Here is a 23007-nt window from a genome sequence, read left to right on the forward strand (position 1 = left end):
ACAAGCATTTCTTTATGGGTAGGCTGTTTTTTGGGCTACAGCCACCGGGGGTTCGTTTCACGAATTTCAATCGCTCTGAACAGGAATGTAGTGCATGGAAGGTCAGCCAAATAGGACAAGCATTTCTTTCTGGGTAGGCTGTGTTTTGGGCTTCAGCCACCGGAGGTTCGTTTCACGAATTTCAATCGCTCTGAACAGACATGTAGTGCATGAAAGGTCAGTCAAATAGGACAAGCATTTTTTTCTGCGTTGGCTGTATTTTGGGCTACAGCCGCCAGGGGTTCGTTGCACGAATTTCAATCGCTCTGAACATGAATGTAGTGCATGAAATAAATATAATAATTTAGCATAACTGATGTTGCTTTAATTTTTGAAGTGAAAACTTCTTTAGCCGCATTGAGCGATTTTTGGTAGGGGGAAAATCTTATCGGTTCGCGTCACCGACATGCTAGTGACGTGTTGCGTCCGACGGGCGAATCGCAGCGGCCTGTGCACATGTACACGCATATATGCACTAACGCATTGTATATACTCGACTGTATCTCGTGCGTGTTAGACTCTTTTTTTTGGATGGTGTAAAATATTGTGAGTTCACGTCACCGACATGGTGTAGTAGCAGTAAGTGAAGTTAATTTGACCACGTGAACACATGACCTAGGTCTGACATCACTGGTAAGTCATAGCTAGTTGATGAATTTATACGTAATTTTTACATACCACTGACATCTGCTGTGACTAAAAAATGATGTAAGTATAAATGATACCATGCTGACATCATACTGATATAATACCAAAATCTTTTTCTTATGTACATTTGACGTAGAAATGATGTCATATTACACATTTAAAAAACAAAGTTTTTAAGTTTTCACTTCTGTTGACAGTCTCTATGACTGGCTATTTTTTTTAAAATGTGAATTCAGTGAACGTAGAATTCTGTTGGCCGTCCTCATGTAAAGGTAAACTTCGAAGACAAGTTGCGAGTGTGCCGTCATGCCTTATTTGCAGGCCTTCAGCGTGGTCTTCCAGAAGGCCATCGACAAAGCACTGCCCGCCCCGGAGGTGAGCGCCCGGGTGGTGAACCTCATAGACTGCATCACCTACTCCGTGTTCGTGTACACCTCCCGCGGCCTCTTCGAGTGCGACAAGCTCATATTCTGCTCCCAGATGACCTTCCAGGTACCGACGCAGTTCGCCTTCCGCCGGCCTCGATCCCATAGACGTCGGCACAATAGAGGGTTCGAATCCCTCCTTTTACGTAAGAGAGGGCAATTTTAATCACTTTAGAAACATTCACTTCTTAGCCACTTTATTCGCGTGCCACATTGAAACTATTACCAGGGACTGGAAATATTCGCGAGTTCAATGAGCTCTAGGATGGACTCCACATTTTCCTACATATTCGGGCAAATGCCAAATGCTCATAGGCTGATTACTTCTGAGACCTGTCAACGAGAATGCTTCCGATTCGATACTTCTTTGGTTGAAGGTTTTTTCACTGGCTCAAAGTCCTTTTAACATGCACTGTGAGCCAATCACAGAAGTAATATAAAGGTACAGGTGTTTGGATCGTAGCATAACGCGAAACGAATCCGCGGATTTTTCCGGTCTCTAACTATTACGTACATATCAGATACATTTTGGTTGTGCTTGGTGCTAGCTACCATACCTTATATTTAATTCACAGCCAAATATGAATTAATATAAATACACATTTTTAACATTGCATCGTAAAAACCTTGTTGAGGAATCACGAGGAATGTATGCCTTAAGTACTTTGTTCATTGACCTTTACCTCTAATATTTGGAATTTGCCTCATCCTTGGTTTCGGTTTCACCGGTATTTAACGATAATTTGGCTTTCTTGCCGAGTGTAATTGCCAGATCGTTCAGAGGAATCGGTATAGGTTTATGCACCTCGTGGACGCATCGGTCCACGAGTGTCGCGGTCAGTAAAGGAGCGAGCCTCCTGGTGCCCCGTGGTCGCCAGATCCTGCTGAGGAACGAGGAGATCCAGCCGGCGGACCTGGACTTCCTGCTGCGGTTCCCCACCACGCCGCACGTCACCAGCCCCGTGGACTTCCTGTCCAACAACAGCTGGGGCGGCATCCGCAGCCTCTCCAGCAGGGACGAGTTCAGGTACGGCCTTGCGACGCGGTGCAGCAGTGCCGCAAACACAGGGCTCGATGAACATTCTTCTCGTCTCTACACTATTGGGGGAAAAGGGAAATGCAACTGAATTGTAATGCAAAATGTCACGAATCTCCAGAATCTTAAGTTTGGTTACTTGTTGACTGTAATTCCCACTTGGTCTTCAATATGGGATCAGTGTTCCTTTATGTGGTTTGTTTAGTGTTGAAAAAACTATATATTTTAAACTTTGGCTTGGTCTAGATTTTTGTAATGCCTACAGGCATAAGGACGGGGTGGAACGCCATAGCATGGCAAGGATTGCGAACGGGTATTTGTAACACGACAACAATTTTTTAAAACAAAAATAAAGTTTAATAAAACTTAACAAAAATAAATAACAAGGTGATCATTACGTAACAAGAGTTTAACACACACAGCAAAAGTGAACGAGCCATTATTAAGGCTACAAAAGGTTAGATTTTACGCCGGCGCAACGTGGTACAAAACATGCGCTGTAGACGCATTGAACTGCCAAATTACAAGATTGCCAAAATGCAGGGAAAACCCACTTCCTTATGCACATTATGTGCGTTACCAAAGGAAGTTACATTATCTTACAATGAAAATTTACGATACGTTTTACGTACGTCGACGACTCAGGGGAGAACAGTTACAAACCAATGAAGTTAAATTAAATCAAGTTACATGAAATCCAAAAGAAATTTTCCAGGTGGCGATCGAAAAGGAATTTAGACAAAACACACAAAATTTAATAAACGTTTACATTATGGCAAGGGCCACCGCCTTACTCCAAATTACATTTTCTTTCCCCCGAGGTCGCGCACGTCGTACAAAGTTAAAGTCTAACTGACTGACTACATGCTGGCTAACAATTACTCGAGCTCTCAAAAGAGACTAAACGAGATCAGACAACAAGAAGAACAAGTGAACAAGGAGAACAAGACCGAATAAATAGAAAACGTCTACTTTTATAACATATGTGCCGCGCCGAACAGAGGGGGAGAGGGGAGGAGCAAGCAGGCATACACTAGGAGGGGGAAGGAAGGAGGGGACGACGAGCCGCCGCCCGCGCAGACGCGCGGTGCTTGAACGAAGCAGCGATCCTAACGCTTCATTTTAAAGTCACCGTATCTCATGTGTTAAAAAAAGGTTGGTCTGATGTAAGGACACAAGATTGTTACAACAATGTTCGCAGGCTTTCACTGCCATTGTCTGAAGCAGCTTGGCTTCTGGGTTGTAGCCGTGTCCTTGGCGAATAATTCACCGACGTTTCCGGTCGACATTGCAGTCGCCATCATCAGGGAGCTGTTAGTTACCTACTGAGGTTCTTACCAGTTGTCCTGCCTTTGTATACTCTTGCCTGAGGGGAAGAAGGTGCTTCCTGATTGGCTGCATCTGTGGGCCAATCAGAGCCTTCATTTCTCCTGGTCGGCTGGGCTACAACCCAGAAGCCAAGCTTCTTCAGATTTTTGAACACTTTGGGGCGACAGCCGTGTGCCCCGCTGCACTGCTGATGGGCTTGCTCGCGAGGAAGAGGTTGTCGCGAGCGGCGCGGTGTCGGCAGGAACCTGGACCGAGACATCGAGAGCTCGTCGAAGCGCTGGAAGAAGTTCGTGGAGAGCGACTGCCCCGAGAAGGAGAAGTTCCCCCAGGAGTGGAAGAACAAGACGGCGCTGCAGCGGCTCTGCATGATGCGTGCCTTGCGGCCCGACCGCATGACGTACGCCGTAGCGTAAGTCGCCTGTAAAGTCATTTGACGTGAAGTTGTAATTTTTTTAACAGAACACGTTTACATGTACTATTCAAGAACAATTTTAACATACCAGAGTAGAGTCTACTAAAACATTTCATAATCCAGTCGTCGTTCTATGTTTCCGCCAAATATTTTATCCTGGCGATGCTATTGACCTCCATCTTTCTCATCATCAGTCCATGTTTGAAACGATAAAGACTACAATTAAGCTCTCCGCGTATTACTGCGTAGTCACATGGACTGTTTCCTGGTGGGCTTCATTTAAAGTTTAGAAATTCTTTCCTGGGAATTTGCGTCAGTCCTACTGAGGTGGCCTTCTTTGAACAAAACTCCAAGTAATGCCATGTGTAAGTGAAAGGATTTTACTCCTAGTTGTAGATTTCTTTTTATGAGTTTTATGATTCAAATTTTCTAACATGAAAATACCTACTTTTGCAGAGAACCATACCAAAATGGGCATGAAAATAGTGGTTTGGGTTACATCCCCAATGAGCTTGTTTTCAAAGCCATAATTTTCAAACGGTAAAATAAAATATCAAAATTATATATATTTCCCTCAAAGTGCTGCCAAACTATTTACGATTAGGTAATTAGAACTAAATTTTGGAAACTAGGTAATGCCAAAAAAAGCTAACTTGGTTTGGGTTGGTACGCATGTCACTTCTTGGGGCATTGTAACCATCTCAGTAAAATAAAATAAAAAGTATATAGTTTCGTGGCCAACATTTGAAGCAGGTTCCTCGCATATGGCAAGTGCGTGCTTGCTGTGCACAGAACGTTCATCGAGGAGAAGCTGGGCTCCAAGTACGTGGAAGGCCGCACGGTGGAGTTCGCCAAGTCCTTCGAGGAGACCAGCCCTTCCACGCCGATCTTCTTCATCCTGTCGCCAGGCGTGAACCCGCTCAAGGTCACGCCACGTCCTTCGCTCGCTCGTTGTAGTTCACGCTGTGGGGGAAAGTTTAGAGTTCCATTGCTTTGAAACATTACAGCAGGTGACCCACCTGTTGCTGCCGAGTCCTTGAGAGGCAGCAAGGCGTTATTCAGAAACAAGCTTGCTGGTAAAATTAATTTAAACTACATATGCGTTGATACCATAGGAAATGAACCTTGGCTTCAACTTAGTTATTTAAAATAATAAAGAATTGTGGTCTCTAGCCTGTTGTCACAAAATATAGTGAATTTATCTGATCTCTGATTCATATTAGTAAACATTTTTTAGACCTTAAACTGTGTGTCCATCAGGCCACATTTGTATTTTTATTTTAGCTATTCTGATGGAAGGTGGGTTTCAACTGAAATTTAAATTTTATTTTTGTTTATACATATAACCAATAAGAAATAGCGCTTACAAGCTAATGAAGCTTGGAACAAAATGATCTTGTACATATATATTTTTTACATTAAAAAAGTTATTTTGTTATTTTAAATTTGACATTTATTTCGAAAGGATTCTCAAAATTAAGTTCTTCGGTTATGTTAAGCAATTAAATGCAACAATTGAAAACTCATGTGATAGCAGGAGCGAATATTTTAGTAATTTGCGATGGCACGATTCAGATCCCCTGGAGTAGGAATGCTGGAGGTCTAGCCGGTTGCGTTGCAGGACGTGGAGGACCTCGGCCGCAAGATGGGCTTCACCAGCGACGACCAGAACTTCCACAACGTGTCGCTGGGGCAGGGCCAGGAGGCGGTGGCTGAGGAGGCCATGGACTGCGCCGCGCAGAACGGTCACTGGGTCATTCTGCAGGTCAGTTCCCTCTCGAAGTGTCCTCTCCTCCCTTCTTGCCCCGCCTCTGGTGGTCTCAGCACCAGAGGCATCTCTCCCTTCGCTGTGTCCTCTACTTACAGAGGTACTTCAAGGTGTGTTAGCAACCCTGTACCACAAGGTGAGGTTGATGAAGGAGTGTTAGCAACCCTGTACCACAAGGCGAGGTCGACGAAGGAGTGTTAGCAACCCTGTACCACAAGGAGAGGTAGAGGAAGGAGTGTTAGCAACCCTGTACCACAAGGTGAGGTCGACGAAGGAGTGTTAGCAACCCTGTACCACAAGGTGAGGTTGACGAAGGAGTGTTAGCAACCCTGTACCACAAGGAGAGGTTGACGGAGGAGTGTTAGCAACCCTGTACCACAAGGAGAGGTTGACGGAGGAGTGTTAGCAACCCTGTACCACAAGGAGAGGTTGACGGAGGAGTGTTAGCAACCCTGTACCACAAGGAGAGGTTGACGGAGGAGTGTTAGCAACCCTGTACCACAAGGAGAGGTTGACGGAGGAGTGTTAGCAACCCTGTACCACAAGGAGAGGTTGACGGAGGAGTGTTAGCAACCCTGTACCACAAGGAGAGGTTGACGGAGGAGTGTTAGCAACCCTGTACCACAAGGAGAGGTAGAGGAAGGAGTGTTAGCAACCCTGTACCACAAGGTGAGGTTGACGAAGGAGTGTTAGCAACCCTGTACCACAAGGAGAGGTTGACGGAGGAGTGTTAGCAACCCTGTACCACAAGGAGAGGTTGACGGAGGAGTGTTAGCAACGCTGTACCACAAGGTGAGGTTGACGAAGGAGTGCCAGGACCAACCTGTGCTTGCAGAACATCCACCTGGTGAAGAAGTGGCTGCCGTCGCTGGAGAAGAAGCTGGAGCACTACAGCTCCGGGTCGCACCCCGACTACAGGGTGTTCATGAGTGCCGAGCCCGCCGCCACGGCCGCCGCACACATCATCCCGCAGGTAAGCGGGCTGTCACTGCCCGGCGAGGTTACAAACCACCTGCAGAGTCTTCCGTCTGTCTTTCATATATGCTATTTTTTTCTTCAAAAAACTTCACTTTTTTTATCGCACTTATTTGTACGGCATAAGATTTAATTGGCAGAAAAATTAACCTTAATAGTACAATATTTCAATGTTGTTCGCGGTAATGAATATATTATGTTCGTAAAATACCAGTATACATGTCGCACATATGGAAAATGACATAACAATATAGTTTAACAAACTAGATAAGGAAATGAAATGTCAAAAAAAATTATATAATATGTCCTAAATAGTACCAAAAGAACTAGCAAAATTGTTTTGTGAAACAAAACAACATTAAGACAGTTATAAAAAAGCTGTTCAATACCTTATTCACAATAGAATATTAAGGTGAACTAACTCCATTGGAGAGATGAATAAGTTCTGAGGAAATGACCAAGGAAAAATATACACTTTGAAGGAATTTTTTTCGCCATCTGCATGGTTAAATTTTGGCCAGGAATTAGGTGCTTTCGATCCCTGAGAAGACCAAGATACCACAGCCAGGCTTGAGGCGGCGACAGTTTGAGCTCTCGAAGGAGACCTGGTGCCTGCAGGGGTGTAAGACGCTGGTCTCTGCCGCAGGGCATCTTGGAGTCGTCGATCAAGATCACGAACGAGCCGCCGACGGGCATGATGGCCAACCTGCACAAGGCGCTCGACAACTTCAACCAGGAGACGCTCGAGATGTGCAGCAAGGAAGGAGAGTTCAAGGCCATCCTGTTCTCGCTGTGCTACTTCCACGCCGTCGTGGCGGAGCGCCGCAAGTTCGGGCCGCAGGGCTGGAACAAGGTCTACCCCTTCAACGTGGGTGAGTCGCTCTTCCAGGGCTGGAACAAGGTCTACCCCTTCAACGTGGGTGAGTCGCTCTTCCAGGGCTAGAACAAGGTCTACCCCTTCAACGTGGGTGAGTCGCTCTTCCAGGGCTGGAACAAGGTCTACCCCTTCAACGTGGGTGAGTCGCTCTTCCAGGGCCGGAACAAGGTCTACTTACTCCTTCAACGTGGGTGAGTCGCTCTTCCAGGGCTAGAACAAGGTCTACCCGTTCAACGTGGGTGAGTCGCTCTTCCAGGGCCGGAACAAGGTCTACTTACTCCTTGAACGTGGGTGAGTCGCTCTTCCAGGGCCGGAACAAGGTCTACTTACTCCTTCAACGTGGGTGAGTCGCTCTTCCAGGGCTAGAACAAGGTCTACCCGTTCAACGTGGGTGAGTCGCTCTTCCAGGGCCGGAACAAGGTCTACTTACTCCTTCAACGTGGGTGAGTCGCTCTTCCAGGGCCGGAACAAGGTCTACTTACTCCTTCAACGTGGGTGAGTCGCTCTTCCAGGGCTAGAACAAGGTCTACCCGTTCAACGTGGGTGAGTCGCTCTTCCAGGGCCGGAACAAGGTATACTTACTCCTTCAACGTGGGTGAGTCGCTCTTCCAGGGCTGGAACAAGGTCTACCCGTTCAACGTGGGTGAGTCGCTCTTCCAGGGCCGGAACAAGGTCTACTTACTCCTTCAACGTGGGTGAGTCGCTCTTCCAGGGCTGGAACAAGGTCTACCCGTTCAACGTGGGTGAGTCGCTCTTCCAGGGCCGGAACAAGGTCTACTTACTCCTTCAACGTGGGTGAGTCGCTCTTCCAGGGCTAGAACAAGGTCTACCCGTTCAACGTGGGTGAGTCGCTCTTCCAGGGCCGGAACAAGGTCTACTTACTCCTTCAACGTGGGTGAGTCGCTCTTCCAGGGCTGGAACAAGGTCTACCCGTTCAACGTGGGTGAGTCGCTCTTCCAGGGCCGGAACAAGGTCTACTTACTCCTTCAACGTGGGTGAGTCGCTCTTCCAGGGCTAGAACAAGGTCTACCCGTTCAACGTGGGTGAGTCGCTCTTCCAGGGCCGGAACAAGGTCTACTTACTCCTTGAACGTGGGTGAGTCGCTCTTCCAGGGCCGGAACAAGGTCTACTTACTCCTTCAACGTGGGTGAGTCGCTCTTCCAGGGCTAGAACAAGGTCTACCCGTTCAACGTGGGTGAGTCGCTCTTCCAGGGCCGGAACAAGGTCTACTTACTCCTTCAACGTGGGTGAGTCGCTCTTCCAGGGCCGGAACAAGGTCTACTTACTCCTTCAACGTGGGTGAGTCGCTCTTCCAGGGCTAGAACAAGGTCTACCCGTTCAACGTGGGTGAGTCGCTCTTCCAGGGCCGGAACAAGGTCTACTTACTCCTTCAACGTGGGTGAGTCGCTCTTCCAGGGCTGGAACAAGGTCTACCCGTTCAACGTGGGTGAGTCGCTCTTCCAGGGCCGGAACAAGGTCTACTTACTCCTTCAACGTGGGTGAGTCGCTCTTCCAGGGCTGGAACAAGGTCTACCCGTTCAACGTGGGTGAGTCGCTCTTCCAGGGCCGGAACAAGGTCTACTTACTCCTTCAACGTGGGTGAGTCGCTCTTCCAGGGCTGGAACAAGGTCTACCCGTTCAACGTGGGTGAGTCGCTCCTCCCAGCATCTGTTTGACTGATGTGATTAGAAGTAATTTTTTTTTCAACAAATGAAGTAGTTTCACACATAATGTTACCAACAATATATTTGACTTTGAGAAAACTGCAACTAAAAATTATGAAACCAAAAAAATATTAAACACGAAATAAACATCTATATTAATTTAATCAATGTTCAATTAAACACGGAGTTATAAGGCTCGGCGCCATGCTGCAATAGTAATTTAATTAACCTATCATTACTACTATTTGATGGCTTTCCACGTAAATTTATTCCTTAGATCAAAACATTTTTTAGAAGTTTATTACATAACCTTATTTTCGAGATGAGAAATGTTACGCAAGAGTCACGTTTTACCACTATCAGACGATATTTATTAAAGATATGTTTAGAAAATTTGAGACGAACATAGAAATAGACAGAGATATATGAAGTAATTTATTTGAAAATCCCTGACATATAAGTAATGTGAAATAAATGTACAAACAAACTTGGTGAATGAGACAGAGCATTTATGTCTTTGAAGGCTGATGATTGTACAACCATAATTATGGTTTTTATAAGTGGCTTCAATACGTAAGATGCTTCAAAAAACTTGCCTATAGAAATGAATATTATTTAGGGTTAAATTAAAAATAAGCATTTAAGTACACACACTAATACTATTCTTAATAGGCATTTATTTAATCTTTTACCTTCTTGATATAAACACCGAGGGGTATGCAAGAAAGAATTTCTTTTCTTAATTTTATTCTGCATAACAATATTAGCCACTACATTCTCTGTATTATTTTATTTTATTTCGGTTTAAGGAAATTCTTCCTTTATATATATATATATATATATATCATTACAATAGTAAAGAGTAATAATACTCCCCCTGTTATAAGGGTTTTGAAGTCACAGTTACGTCTTGTCATTATTATTTTTACGTAACTAAGGACGCCTATGCACTTGACTATTCTGTAAACAAAATAAGGAGAAATTCCTTTATTGCATGGAAATTTTCCATACCATTAGGTAGATTTATAACTACTATTTAGTTACACTTTAAGAACGTACCCAAAAATGTATTGTGGTTGCGAGTCCTCTGTCGGGCGTGTAACCCGCCTTCCGTTCAACATGGAAGGGGGGTTGCGTCCCCGACACACTCTGGGTAAATACAATAAAAAATATGGAATACCAAAAAAATTTAAGGAGCTCAAAAAATCAACCCCTCTATATACCCCAGGTGTCGAGCCAAAAATAAAAATGTTATCAAACAAATTATAGGCTATTCTTTGGTTAATAGTGCAGTACACTCCCGATTATCCGCGAAATTAAGTGGCAGGGCCACCGCGGATAGTGGAAATCGCGGATAATCAGTAAAAGAGCCGAAAATGGGAAACAAAAAAAGGAAACATTAATTTCAACTTAAAAATCTAAAAATTTATGTACAGTAAAAGTTACAATTAACAGTAAAAATTATTGAATGATGCTAAAATTTTAGAATTTTACTGAATAATTAACATACAATACATTTCAATGATGTAAACATATGAGTGCTCGGTACTTACTTCGTAACAAGGATACAGTACTGTACGTACTCAGAGACTTCATTAGACACTAAAAAAGCACAACACTTTAAATTTAAAACTTTTTGAAAGAAAAAAACCGTCACTTGTTTTTGTTTCTTGCTTTGGAAACATCTTTTCTTAATTTTTTATTGAATTTCCGCAACATAAGTTTTTCAGCCAACTGCGCATCGTCATCTTGTATGCAGAGTTTCACTGAACCATACTTGATCACGATGCTGCCCGCAGGAGACCTGAACATCTGCGTGAACGTGCTGTACAACTACCTGGAGGCCAACTCCAAGGTGCCGTGGGAGGACCTGCGCTACTTGTTCGGCGAGATCATGTACGGCGGCCACATCACCGACGACTGGGACCGCCGCCTGTGCATCACCTACCTGGAGGAGCTCATGACCGTCGACCTGGTGGGTGCTCGTGACTGCACGCTCCTGGTTGCTCAGTGAAGCAGTCCCGGGCATGCTCGTGACTGCACGCTCCTGGTTGCTCAGTGAAGCAGTCCCGGGCATGCTCGTGACTGCACGCTCCTGGTTGCTCAGTGAAGCAGTCCCGGGCATGCTCGTGACTGCACGCTCCTGGTTGCTCAGTGAAGCAGTCCCGGGCATGCCACGGGGCTGAGCACCAGACCGGGAGCCCGCCGGGAGCACCACGCCCTTAATCTCTAGCGTTGAATTCATTAGAGCTAGTCTTCGATGGTTTTGTGATGAAGCATAGTATGGCGGCTACACAGCATGTTTAACTTTATTTTTGAGGTGTCGGCCGTGGCACGAGCTTATAGTTGGCAAGAGCAAAATGGGGCAAGGGAAAGGTTATTTTGAATTTACTGGGTGTTTATTTGGGGTGTAAATTTATGATGAATTTAAACTTTATGTGTTAAAAATTTTTAATTTGCAGATATTGATATTTTAGTTATCTGCTTAGGGAGGTAGCTGTGCAGTGTGCAGATTTTTAGTTATTTTGTGGCGTTTATTATTATCGGCTTGTGTAGCCAGTTTGCAACAAAGATTTTAATTAATAAATAATGTTAGTTATAATTTTAATAATTAATTATATTAATATTTTTTATGAATGGTAAAATATTACCATTGTAGGGCTATTTGACTAGGAGGGGTTACAAGTTCCGATTTTTGTGGCAGATATGGTGCCAGCACACTCTAGCAGCCGACAAAAAATCAAAGATTGCTGTAATGACTTCATAACAGTCGAAATAATATATACCATGCCATAGTAACTTTAGATATAGTAACTCTGGGGACGTTTGCTTTTTGCTATCACGAAGAGACACTCTATTGATAATTACCAAGAGATATTATCGCTTGGTTGTTGTTATTACATATTTTGTTCGGGTTTACTAAAACGCCTCCTACTTGTATGCATGTTCGACTTACTGAACGCAACTTGTAAATTTAACCTGAAATTTTAAAATATTTCTCCTTCTCCGGGGTTCAAATACTAATCCTATGGCACTGAAGTTCATCCCACTACACTTAAGATATCGATGTTGCGTTTTTCTTTTTTAACCAAATTCAGGAGCATCAAGATCATAGCTTAGAAAACATTTAGTTCCGTCACATTTTTACACCATAAAAATAGATGAAGGGTTCATTATAATTCCATAAAACTGTCGAAAATATTGTCATATTCCTAATTCAACTTTTATAAAGAATTTAAAACCTTAGTCAGAAACACAGGCATAAAAGTAAATTAGGCCTAGTATGTATGTTTTCCTAGATTGCTTCTGAATAAACTATGTGAATTAAAAAAAAAGTGTTTATACGTACATAGTATATAAAAGTGATTTTGAGTTTTAATTTTCTAACATGGAAAAAAAAACAGTTTAAAATTGTTGTGAAGTTACAAGGAAATATTTCCTGGGAACTAGTTACTGTAACATTTACTTTAAAATAAAATAAAATGATTGTTTGTAAAGTTGGTTTACGGACGATAATTTTACGTGATAACGTCATACGAAAACATTGCTGTGTGCTGCCGCTGTCTCTCTTCTACTCGGACACATCGGCCGATGGAGTGGAAGAGAGATAGATGCGTCACAAAACGATCGTGCCTCTCCATCGCTTGTTCCGCGCTCTCGCTTGCACGCTCGGCTCAGGCGGAACGTGACAATGAGTCATGCTCAGGGGCAGGCATTTTTCGCGAAAAGATCTCAACACTTATTAGACTGCAACAAGGTATACCCGAACCTGTGGTTTCGTCCTTGTGATTGGCGGCCATCGGCGAGAAAAGTCGTTGCTTTATTTGACCGAGCCACTCAGGACGCGTTTACTTCCGCACTGAATCACTGTGATTAGTGATGTTACAATCGATATGTACCTATCACGAAGCACAGACGATGCTTCAGTGTTTTAACTTTCATCTAGTCTCGAAATATTTTCGCGAAATCTGCATGGCCCTAGTCATGCTTTTTTTTTCGTGCGCGCAGCGGGCGTTTATCGATTTATAAGATGTTATCACGTCAAAAAAATCTAAAAGTTAGAATATTTAATTTGCAGTGCAGTTTAGACTGATGTTTGTGTGGCGAGTGGTTGCCGGGAAGATGTGCGAGATGGCACGTGTGCGCACATGTGACGAGGTGGGCGTGTGCGCAGGTGGACGGTGAGCTGATGCTAGCGCCGGGATTCCCCGCGCCGCCCAACACAGACTACGCCGGCTTCCACGCATACATAGGTGCGCCATTCCGCTCTGCAGCTAGCGCACTTCCCTCACGGGAAGCCTACGATTCACTCGTCCTTCTGGACATACCCGAATGGGAAGCCTTCATTTCACAGACGAGAGAGCCACACCCGAAGTTCCCCGAAGTTCATGCTCGCTTTTTTTTTTTTTTACCGTACCACAACAGGTGTATTTATTTGGGATGTAGCTTACTCATACGTCAAACGCTGTTCTATCTCATTGTATAAACCGGTGTGGCATTAAATTTTGCGGTCGATTAGGATAGGTTAGCTACATTATAAATACTTTAAAACATTGTGGATGGTTGGTTATATTAGGTAAGTATAGCTACATTAAAAATACTGTAAAATCGTTTTATGGTTGCTTAGCAAATAACTTTTTAATATGTAGCTATCCAGGGCTAGGATACCGTTTACATGATTTCACAGTATCTTTAATGTAGCTATACTTACCTAATATAAGCAACCGTCCACAATGTTTTAAAGTATTTATAATGTAGCTAACCTAACCTAATTGACCATTAGTTAAAATGAGTTGTCCAAAATAAAACATTCACGGACACATGGCAAACGAAAAATATGGCGGCGTACAAATAAATACCGTTGCCTTGTTTATGGTCTTTACTTTTATCAACACCGCCATATTTATTTACAATGAACCAAAAAAAAAAAACCGAAGATGCACGATCGGGAGTTTGGCTCTCTCGTCTGTGAAAAGAAGGCTTCCCCAAAGCACTGCGTTACTTGGTGGGCAGTCGTGTGTGTTGGCTGTTGTACAGGATGTCCGCAAAAGAATATCCCAGTTATAAATTTTAATAGTATCAACTGTAAGTGTTCTAAGAGTTTTGGTTCAAGGTCTCACATAAAGTGTAACTCAAACAGCTTTTGGTAAATGCATGCGTGAATACTCCTTTTTTTTCTTGCTTTCAGCGCCACCTACACAAAGTGGCTACTCCTGAGCGTAAAGCATTTTGTGTTCTGTAATTTTAGTTCAACGAGTATGTTGTTTAAAGTTTAATTGTCGCAGACATAACGCCTTTGAGGTTTTATAAAATATTGTGTCTACGTTCCGCCGCTACCTAATTATTTTACAGAGTTGAGAGACATCATTGAAGCAGCTGTTGCTTCCATTACTCCGGACTTTTTATAACCAAAGTGTGGGAACAATTGGATTTTAAGGTTGGATGCGTGCCGTATAATTAAGGTACGCATACTGAAGATTTGTAAGAAATACCAGGTTAGTTTACCATCAATTTAATGTATTTTCGTGTAAATAGTCTAGATTTAACTGTTATAATATACCATTGAAACTGGAACATTATTTTATAGACATCCTGCATAATCAATACACCACTGTGGTCACAGTTGTGAAATTTATCTAATGATGTTTCATTGCTTTCTTCACGCTGTTTTTGTGCTGTTAACCTTTCACTGATAATTATAACAATAATTGTAATCTAATAATTGTAACTGGTACAGTTACCACCTAAGCAAAGATACTGCACCAGCCATCACTGACCTAGCCTAACTTAAACATGTACCCACGGAAACCCAACTAAACCACGTGATCCCACTCTTTGGTGACTTGTCTTCTTTATTGTTGTACAGTGTTGGTTGGAAACGTTTGTTAATTAGTAAAGATAGCGTGCTTTTGCGTCCCATGAGGTTGCTGGGCTTTTGGAACCCCGCCGAGTCTAAGACGAAAGTTTCTGTTCACGTCCCGGATGTCATCTTGAGGGTCGCTAGCAGCGACTGATCAAGAGTTCTGAACGCCCTAGGCTAATTATGAGGACCCGCCCCCACCAGGTGTGTGTGTGTGTTACGGTCGGCCTAAAAAGAAGTATATTAGTTTTGACTTTGTTTACTAGTGTGAAAATTTTAACATGGTTCATACTACCTATAACAGTTTACAGATCGATCTGCAAGCGAAACCTACGCTGTTTTTTAATCTGCATGACATTCAACCTTAGGGTGGCAAACCATTACGCATTATACGACCAAAATCATGACAAGAGACTGCACCAAGTAGAAAACCAAATCCATGTCGTGTTTGGCCGCATGAATTGTATTGGCTGCAATGATGCTAGATTAATAGTTCACGCGAAGACATTATTTCAGCGCCCCCCCCCCCCCCCCCCCGATTCTCGCGCCCTAGGCTGCAGCCTAATTGGATGGTGTCATGCACAAATTAGTTAACCAACAAAAGGAAAAAAAAAAGTTATTGAAATAATTGTGTAGGTAAAATTACACTTTTAATTGAGCTAATTTTTTTTTGAACCGACATTCCTTGCTACTATGGCCATCTTGCGACCAAACATTCAACGCACTGCCACAATACCGGTTATTGTGTGTTCAATCTTTGAGCTCAATTAACTCAGTTGAAAATGTTTGTGGGTTGGACCAATTTTCACATAACACCGTCCAGTCAGCCCAAGGGTCAGTCAGGCCCTGGTGGCAGAGGGAGACAGCTGACTGCAACGCGGGCTGGAACCCACAGCGTGGTGCCGGCTGGTGGCGAGCAGTGCGACGAGCGAGTGACGGTGGCTTGCAGACGAGACGATGCCGGCCGAGTCGCCCTGCCTGTACGGGCTGCACCCCAACGCGGAGATCGGCTTCCTCACGACGACGGCCGAGAACCTGTTCCGCACCGTGTTCGAGATGCAGCCGCGCGACGCCGGAGCTTCTGGCGGCGCCACCGTCACCCGAGAAGACAAGGTGCCAACCTCACGCTGCTCCAACTACCCCTGAGGCGCCTCACGCCACCTACCACACAACTCGGAAACACACGGGACAACATTCTATAAGTCATGACTGGAGACCCGAAATTTCGCGGATTCATTCGGTGATAGGCTAGAATTCAAACACATATACCTCTTAGATAATTTTGCTATTGGCTTACTGTTCATCTGGACGAATCTCAACCAGTTGTAAACCCTCAACCAAAAAATGATCGAATCACAGACGAACCAGCTGAGACGACCCACAAAGTCAGCAGCCAATGAACAGTTTGCATTTGCCCCAAGTGTGTGGAGTGTAGTGGAGTCCATCCCGGAGGTCATTGAATCCGCGAATTTTGCAGGTCTCTAGTTTTGACTAGAGACCGGAAAAATTCACGTATTCCTTTCGAGACAGGCTGGAATACAAACTCGTTTAGCTTAATGCTGCGTCAGGGATTGGACCGCAATTTACCTGAAGGACTCTGAGCCAATGGCAAAAACTCAACAAAAGAAGTATCGAATCATACGAATCGCAGTAAACAGGTGTCCCGAGTCGGTAGCCAATGACCAGGTGATAGTTGCCCGAGTACATAGATAATCGTGGAGTCTATCCTAGTGGTCGTTGAAACCGCGAATTTTTCCAGTCCCTAGTTATGACATTTTTTAAGTTACATAATTCTTAGTTATGGAAGTTCTAATTTGTGATAGTTCTAAGTTATGATGTATCTAAGTTACGTATTTCTAAGTCATGATTTTCTGATTGTTTCTAAGTTGCGTGTTTCAGAGTTATGTGCTTCTGAGTTATGTCAGTTCTGAGCTGTGTGTTTCTAACTTGTGACAGATTGTAAGTTGTTTGGTTTCATTGAAGGATTCTAAGTGACGGTGGGAACCCGGCGGGTGCGCAGGTGAAGCAGATGATCGACGAGATGCTGGAGAAGCTGCCCGACGAGTTCAACATGCTGGAGATCACGGGCAAGGTGGAGGAGCGCACCCCCTACGTGATCGTGGCCTTCCAGGAGTGCGAGCGCATGAACCACCTCACCGGCGAGATCAAGCGCTCGCTGCGGGAGCTCGACCTGGGGCTCAAGGTAGCGCTGCCCTGCTCCGCTCTGCTCCGCCCTGCTCCGCTCTGCTCCGCCCTGCTCCGCCCTGCTCCGCTCTGCTCCGCCCTGCTCCGCCCTGCTCCGCCCTGCTCCGCCCTGCTCCGCCCTGCTCCGCCCTGCTCCGCCCTGCTCCGCTCTGCTCCGCCCTGCTCCGCCCTGCTCCGCCCTGCTCCGCCCTGCTCCACCCTGCTCCGCTCTGCTCCGCCCTGCTCCGCTCTGCTCTGCCCTGCTCCGCCCTGCTCAGCCCTGCTCCGCCCTGCTCCACCCTGCTCCGCTCTGCTCCGCCCTGCTCCGCTCTGCTCTGCCCTGCTCCGCCCTGCTCAGCCCTGCTCAGCCCTGCTCCGCCCTGCTCCGCTCTGCTCTGCCCTGCTCCGCTCTGCTCCGCCCTGCTCCGCTCTGCTCCGCCCTGCTCCGCCCTGCTCCGCCCTGCTCCGCCCTGCTCCGCTCTGCTCCGCCCTGCTCCGCCCTGCTCCGCCCTGCTCCACCCTGCTCCACCCTGCTCCGCTCTGCTCCGCCCTGCTCCACCCTGCTCCGCCCTGCTCCACCCTGCTCCGCCCTGCTCCACCCTGCTCCGCTCTGCTCCGCCCTGCTCCGCTCTGCTCTGCCCTGCTCCGCCCTGCTCCACCCTGCTCCGCCCTGCTCCACCCTGCTCCGCCCTGCTCCGCCCTGCTCCGCCCTGCTCCGCTCTGCTCTGCCCTGCTCCGCCCTGCTCCACCCTGCTCCGCCCTGCTCCACCCTGCTCCGCCCTGCTCCGCCCTGCTCCGCCCTGCTCCACCCTGCTCCGCTCTGCTCCGCCCTGCTCCGCTCTGCTCCGCTCTGCTCCGCCCTGCTCCACCCTGCTCCGCTCTGCTCTGCCCTGCTCCGCCCTGCTCCACCCTGCTCCGCCCTGCTCCACCCTGCTCCGCCCTGCTCCGCCCTGCTCCGCCCTGCTCCACCCTGCTCCGCTCTGCTCCGCCCTGCTCCGCTCTGCTCTGCCCTGCTCCGCCCTGCTCCACCCTGCTCCGCCCTGCTCCACCCTGCTCCGCCCTGCTCCGCCCTGCTCCGCCCTGCTCCACCCTGCTCCGCTCTGCTCCGCCCTGCTCCACCCTGCTCCGCCCTGCTCCACCCTGCTCCGCCCTGCTCCGCCCTGCTCCGCCCTGCTCCACCCTGCTCCGCCCTGCTCCACCCTGCTCCGCCCTGCTCCGCCCTGCTCCACCCTGCTCCGCTCTGCTCCGCCCTGCTCCGCCCTGCTCCGCTCTGCTCTGCCCTGCTCCGCCCTGCTCAGCCCTGCTCCGCCCTGCTCCACCCTGCTCCGCCCTGCTCCACCCTGCTCCGCTCTGCTCCGCCCTGCTCCGCTCTGCTCTGCCCTGCTCCGCCCTGCTCAGCCCTGCTCCGCCCTGCTCCACCCTGCTCCGCTCTGCTCCGCCCTGCTCCGCTCTGCTCCGCCCTGCTCCGCCCTGCTCCGCCCTGCTCCGCCCTGCTCCGCTCTGCTCCGCCCTGCTCCGCCCTGCTCCGCCCTGCTCCGCCCTGCTCCACCCTGCTCCGCTCTGCTCCGCCCTGCTCCGCTCTGCTCTGCCCTGCTCCGCCCTGCTCAGCCCTGCTCCGCCCTGCTCCACCCTGCTCCGCTCTGCTCCGCCCTGCTCCGCTCTGCTCTGCCCTGCTCCGCCCTGCTCAGCCCTGCTCAGCCCTGCTCCGCCCTGCTCCGCTCTGCTCCGCCCTGCTCCTTTCCTTTATTATTTTTATGCTAGTGAGAATAAACCTGCAACCTTAATGTGTGTCTGGACATTTCTATCACTGTGCTTAATTTTCCAGAATGAAATTAGACTATACCTATATTTAAAGATAATATTATGAAATTTTTAAAAATATTTTGTACCAAAAAATACACGTGATTTATTGGGGAATTTGGGGGGGGGGGAGGCGGGTAGTCTAAAACCTCACCACAAATCACTAGGAGGGAGGGGGGGTTAAATATTTTCTAAAAAAAAACATCACGTGATTAATGGACGACACCTTAACAGTACCAGAACCTGCATTTTCAGATTAACATAAACTTCCTCACATCACCCTCACGTAACTCACATAGCGTAATCCGGAGTTACAGTACCTCGCCGACTTCAATTTGATTCTCCACCCACACAATGCTCATCACGTTCGTCACTTGAAATGTTAACCGGACGAGTCATACGTTTCGACCACGATCAAAGATCTGCTCTACCAAGACATATATTTACTTCAAACTCGTGTAGCTCTCGCAGTTACCGATTGTCAGCGGTTGTGGAGAAGTCTCCGCCGAAGGGACGCCAGCCACCGAGGTCAAACACGTTCATAATATTCCCGTCGGTATTTCGTGTCAAAATAGCAAATCACGTGCTACCCAGATTAGACGTGTCACCTCCAGTCGGCAGCCAATGAACACGTGACATGTGTCTGATAATGCAGAGGATTGTGACATCCCTCCTAGAAGTCAATGAGCCAATGGTGTTTATTTTTCCGGTCCCAATGTATTATGTACACAGAATAAAAAAACCGGGTTTGAAAAGTTCACAATGTGATATGATTGTGCAGATATTTTATGTACACACAGGTCAAACGAGAAGATAGACTCTGCATGACGGTTCAAAGCCGTGGCCTGTAGAGGAGTGGCTGTAGAGGCGGGCCTGACCACTCAGGTGGATGTCGGCGCTCAGCCGTGGACCTGGCGGGTGCGCAGGGCGAGCTGACCATCACCTTCGTCATGGAGGAGCTGGAGAACAGCCTGTTCCTCGACCAGGTGCCGCACATCTGGACGCAGCGCGCCTACCCCTCGCTGCAGGGCCTCACCGCCTGGTTCGCCGACCTGCTGCTGCGCATCCGCGAGCTCGACACCTGGTCCACCGACTTCGTGGTGAGTGGCTGCGACTGTCCCGCCTTTCTCGGTCCTCGTGGTGAGTGGCTGCGACTGTCCCGCCTTGCTTGAACCTCGTGGTGAGTGGCTGTAACTATTCCATCTCGCATGGTCTTCGTGTTGAGGGTGGCGGGACCTGCTTCCCCATCACGACATGGTTCAACTTGGTACCTATGTGACAGTGTTGGATCCAGGGGGGGATGCATCGTGACATGCCTTCCCCCTATTGAACCCTGAAAAATAATTCAGAAATTTTTCCTAATTCTTAATAATTGTCTACCAAACTTACTAAAGTATTATTTTATTGCCTTTCTATATATAATGGGACTTTTTTTAACCACATCTAAAATTTACTAAATGTTTCAATTCTGTAAGTACCGAAACTGTATTATAAAATTTAATTTGGTGCACCCCTGCCCATAATCTTGTAACCGCCCTTGATATGTCGCGTGGAAGATATCTTTCCTTTGGATTACATCAATTTCGATTATACTAAGAAGTAAAATAAATTTCCTGCCAGGAAAATTTCTTTGTTTACATATTATAAAGTAAGGATTCATCGAAGTAGAAGCAAAAAAAAAAATAAAGTTTAAAAATGGACTACTGCACGGTTTTTCGGAACACCCTTGTTGCGCCGTGAGGAAGTAGCGTCGTGGCGGACGACGTTGTGTTGTGCATCGACAGCTGCCGGCCTCGGTGTGGCTGGCGGGCTTCTTCAACCCGCAGTCCTTCCTCACGGCCATCATGCAGTCGACGGCGCGCAGGAACGAGCTGCCCCTGGACAAGATGTGCCTGCAGTGCGACGTCACCAAGAAGCAGAAGGAAGACTTCACGTGAGTCCCGGCCACGCACTCCGTCGCAAACAACCACTCTGATGGAGGTTTCCAGCGGTGAAAACTAATATATCGTTACTTCTTCACCCACAATCATGAACTAACCACACACGCACCATTGTGTAAGCTATATTGCTTATCTGCCACAATTTCTTACTATTCAATGTATACTTTATTGAAGTTATACTTCTAATGCGACTTCCAACAAGGTTGCGTTAAACGTTTAACGCTCCTGGGGAAGGGGAATAGAAAGAGACAGAGCGAGAGTAAGGAACTAAATAGAGAGTAAGAAAAAAATAAAGATCCTGACAGTTTGTAGTGTCGCCATATTTGTTTCAGTTTTCAATACCCTTTTTTTATATTACAATTTAAATTCCAGGAAAAAAAATCATGTTTCATAGACACATAAATAGTGAGCGTGTCTCATTTCTCTATGTCCACGAGGTCTCGCCGCGTCAATTTTCTCCTTGGGGCGAAACCGTCCGCTTGATTAAATAAACGGCTTTTATCGTTGAATAATTTCATGATTTATTTCATGAAAATCTGCTCTGATAAAAATGTTAGTTTTATAGACATTGAATAGGTCTCTCTCTCTCTCTCTGAAAATCAATCTATGAATCGTTACAAATTTATTTCCTTATTTTTTTTTTTAGTTTGATTTGATACAATATGATTTCACTAAAAATCAATTTATACCCCTTCCTATTTTAATTTACACATTACGAAGTTTCACTTCTTCCGATCGGAGGGCCTCCACGAAATATTTTTGCATGCAATTAAAAACTATTGTTTAATGATGCCAAAGAAGTATAAATTCTCACGCGCGTACCTAAGTACACGCACCCATTTTTTTCTTTAGATTACATATGCCTTTCCGAGTGATTTAGACTGTCGTGACTGTCTTTGCTATTAATTTTTATATTTAAAATGGAGAGGTCTTAAGGATGACTCTTGGGGCAAAAAATTCCCAGGTTTGGTTTGATCATATAAGTATTCACTGTCTGTTAAATGAAACACTCGTGCGTGGCGAGCGAGTGAGTAGTGCGAGGCAGTGTGTTGAGACAGAGCTGCGTGGTAAGATACAAGCAGTAGGGAGAGCCAGCTCCGATGGGCAGGGTAAATTGTGTGCTCAACGAAAGAGTAAATCATTTGTGGACATACAGTAAAATTGTCTAAACTCAAAGAATAGTTTAAATGTCAGGTAAAAAATACAACTGGATGTAATTAATTTCACTATCCATTTTCGGACCTGTTTTCCCACTCATAACAATACATTGCAAAATTAAATAATTACAATATTGAGTATCACAGGGCAAAATGTGTTTACCATATTTACTTTCGAAAGTTGTTGAGCTTCGATGAGATATTTCGGTAAGTTGAAAAAAATGAAAATCATTATTATTTCCAAAGAAATTTTTTTTATAAATAATCGTAAGCCATGCTTGTTAAAATTAAGTAGCTACTTTTAATATTTGAACGTAATATGCATTGGTTTAAATAGTATGAAAACTGTATTAATGGATTTTCATTAGATGAAACACATGAACAGTGATATTTGAAGGACTCGGAAGGTGTTGAACGTGTTGGACTACACACGTATAGGTGTATATAGTTTGAACTGGACGACTGAAGAGCAGTGTGGAAGGGTCGCTGTGCTCAGGTCAGCGCCCAGAGAGGGCGCCTACGTGCACGGTCTCTTCATGGAGGGGGCCCGCTGGGACACGCAGTCGGGCTTCATCATGGACTCCAAGCTGAAGGAGCTGTTCCCCGCCATGCCCGTCGTCAACATCCGGGTGAGCTCCGTCGGCAACACGCATGTCCGCCACGGGGAGGCCTTCGGTTCACAGACGAGAGAGCCACACCCGGAGTTCCCCGATGTTCATGCTCGCTTGTTTCCCCCCGTTCTATCTCATTGTATAAACCGGTGTGGCATTAAATTTTGCGGTCGATTAGGATAGGTTAGCTACATTATAAATACTTTAAAACATTGCGGATGTTTGGTTGTATTAGGTAAGTATAGCTACGTTAAAAATACTGTAAAATCATTTTATGGTTGC

At 46.1% G+C, this 23007-nt stretch overlaps 1 protein-coding gene across 1 annotated transcript in view; it reads left to right on the forward strand.

The window, feature by feature from the left end:
• LOC134536258 (dynein beta chain, ciliary) overlaps positions 1-23007 on the forward strand; it is a 124964-nt gene that overhangs the window by 99956 nt on the left and 2001 nt on the right. Inside the window, 14 exon segments of the mRNA XM_063375967.1 lie at positions 1009-1179; positions 1991-2139; positions 3719-3886; positions 4682-4814; positions 5511-5654; positions 6493-6630; positions 7279-7504; positions 10973-11148; positions 13348-13426; positions 15983-16146; positions 17054-17236; positions 19944-20117; positions 20802-20954; positions 22588-22743. Coding sequence (XP_063232037.1) covers positions 1009-1179; positions 1991-2139; positions 3719-3886; positions 4682-4814; positions 5511-5654; positions 6493-6630; positions 7279-7504; positions 10973-11148; positions 13348-13426; positions 15983-16146; positions 17054-17236; positions 19944-20117; positions 20802-20954; positions 22588-22743 — 2214 coding nt within the window.

The sequence above is a fragment of the Bacillus rossius genome, chromosome 10, assembly GCF_032445375.1.
Source record: "Bacillus rossius redtenbacheri isolate Brsri chromosome 10, Brsri_v3, whole genome shotgun sequence".
Lineage (NCBI taxonomy): Eukaryota > Metazoa > Arthropoda > Insecta > Phasmatodea > Bacillidae > Bacillus > Bacillus rossius.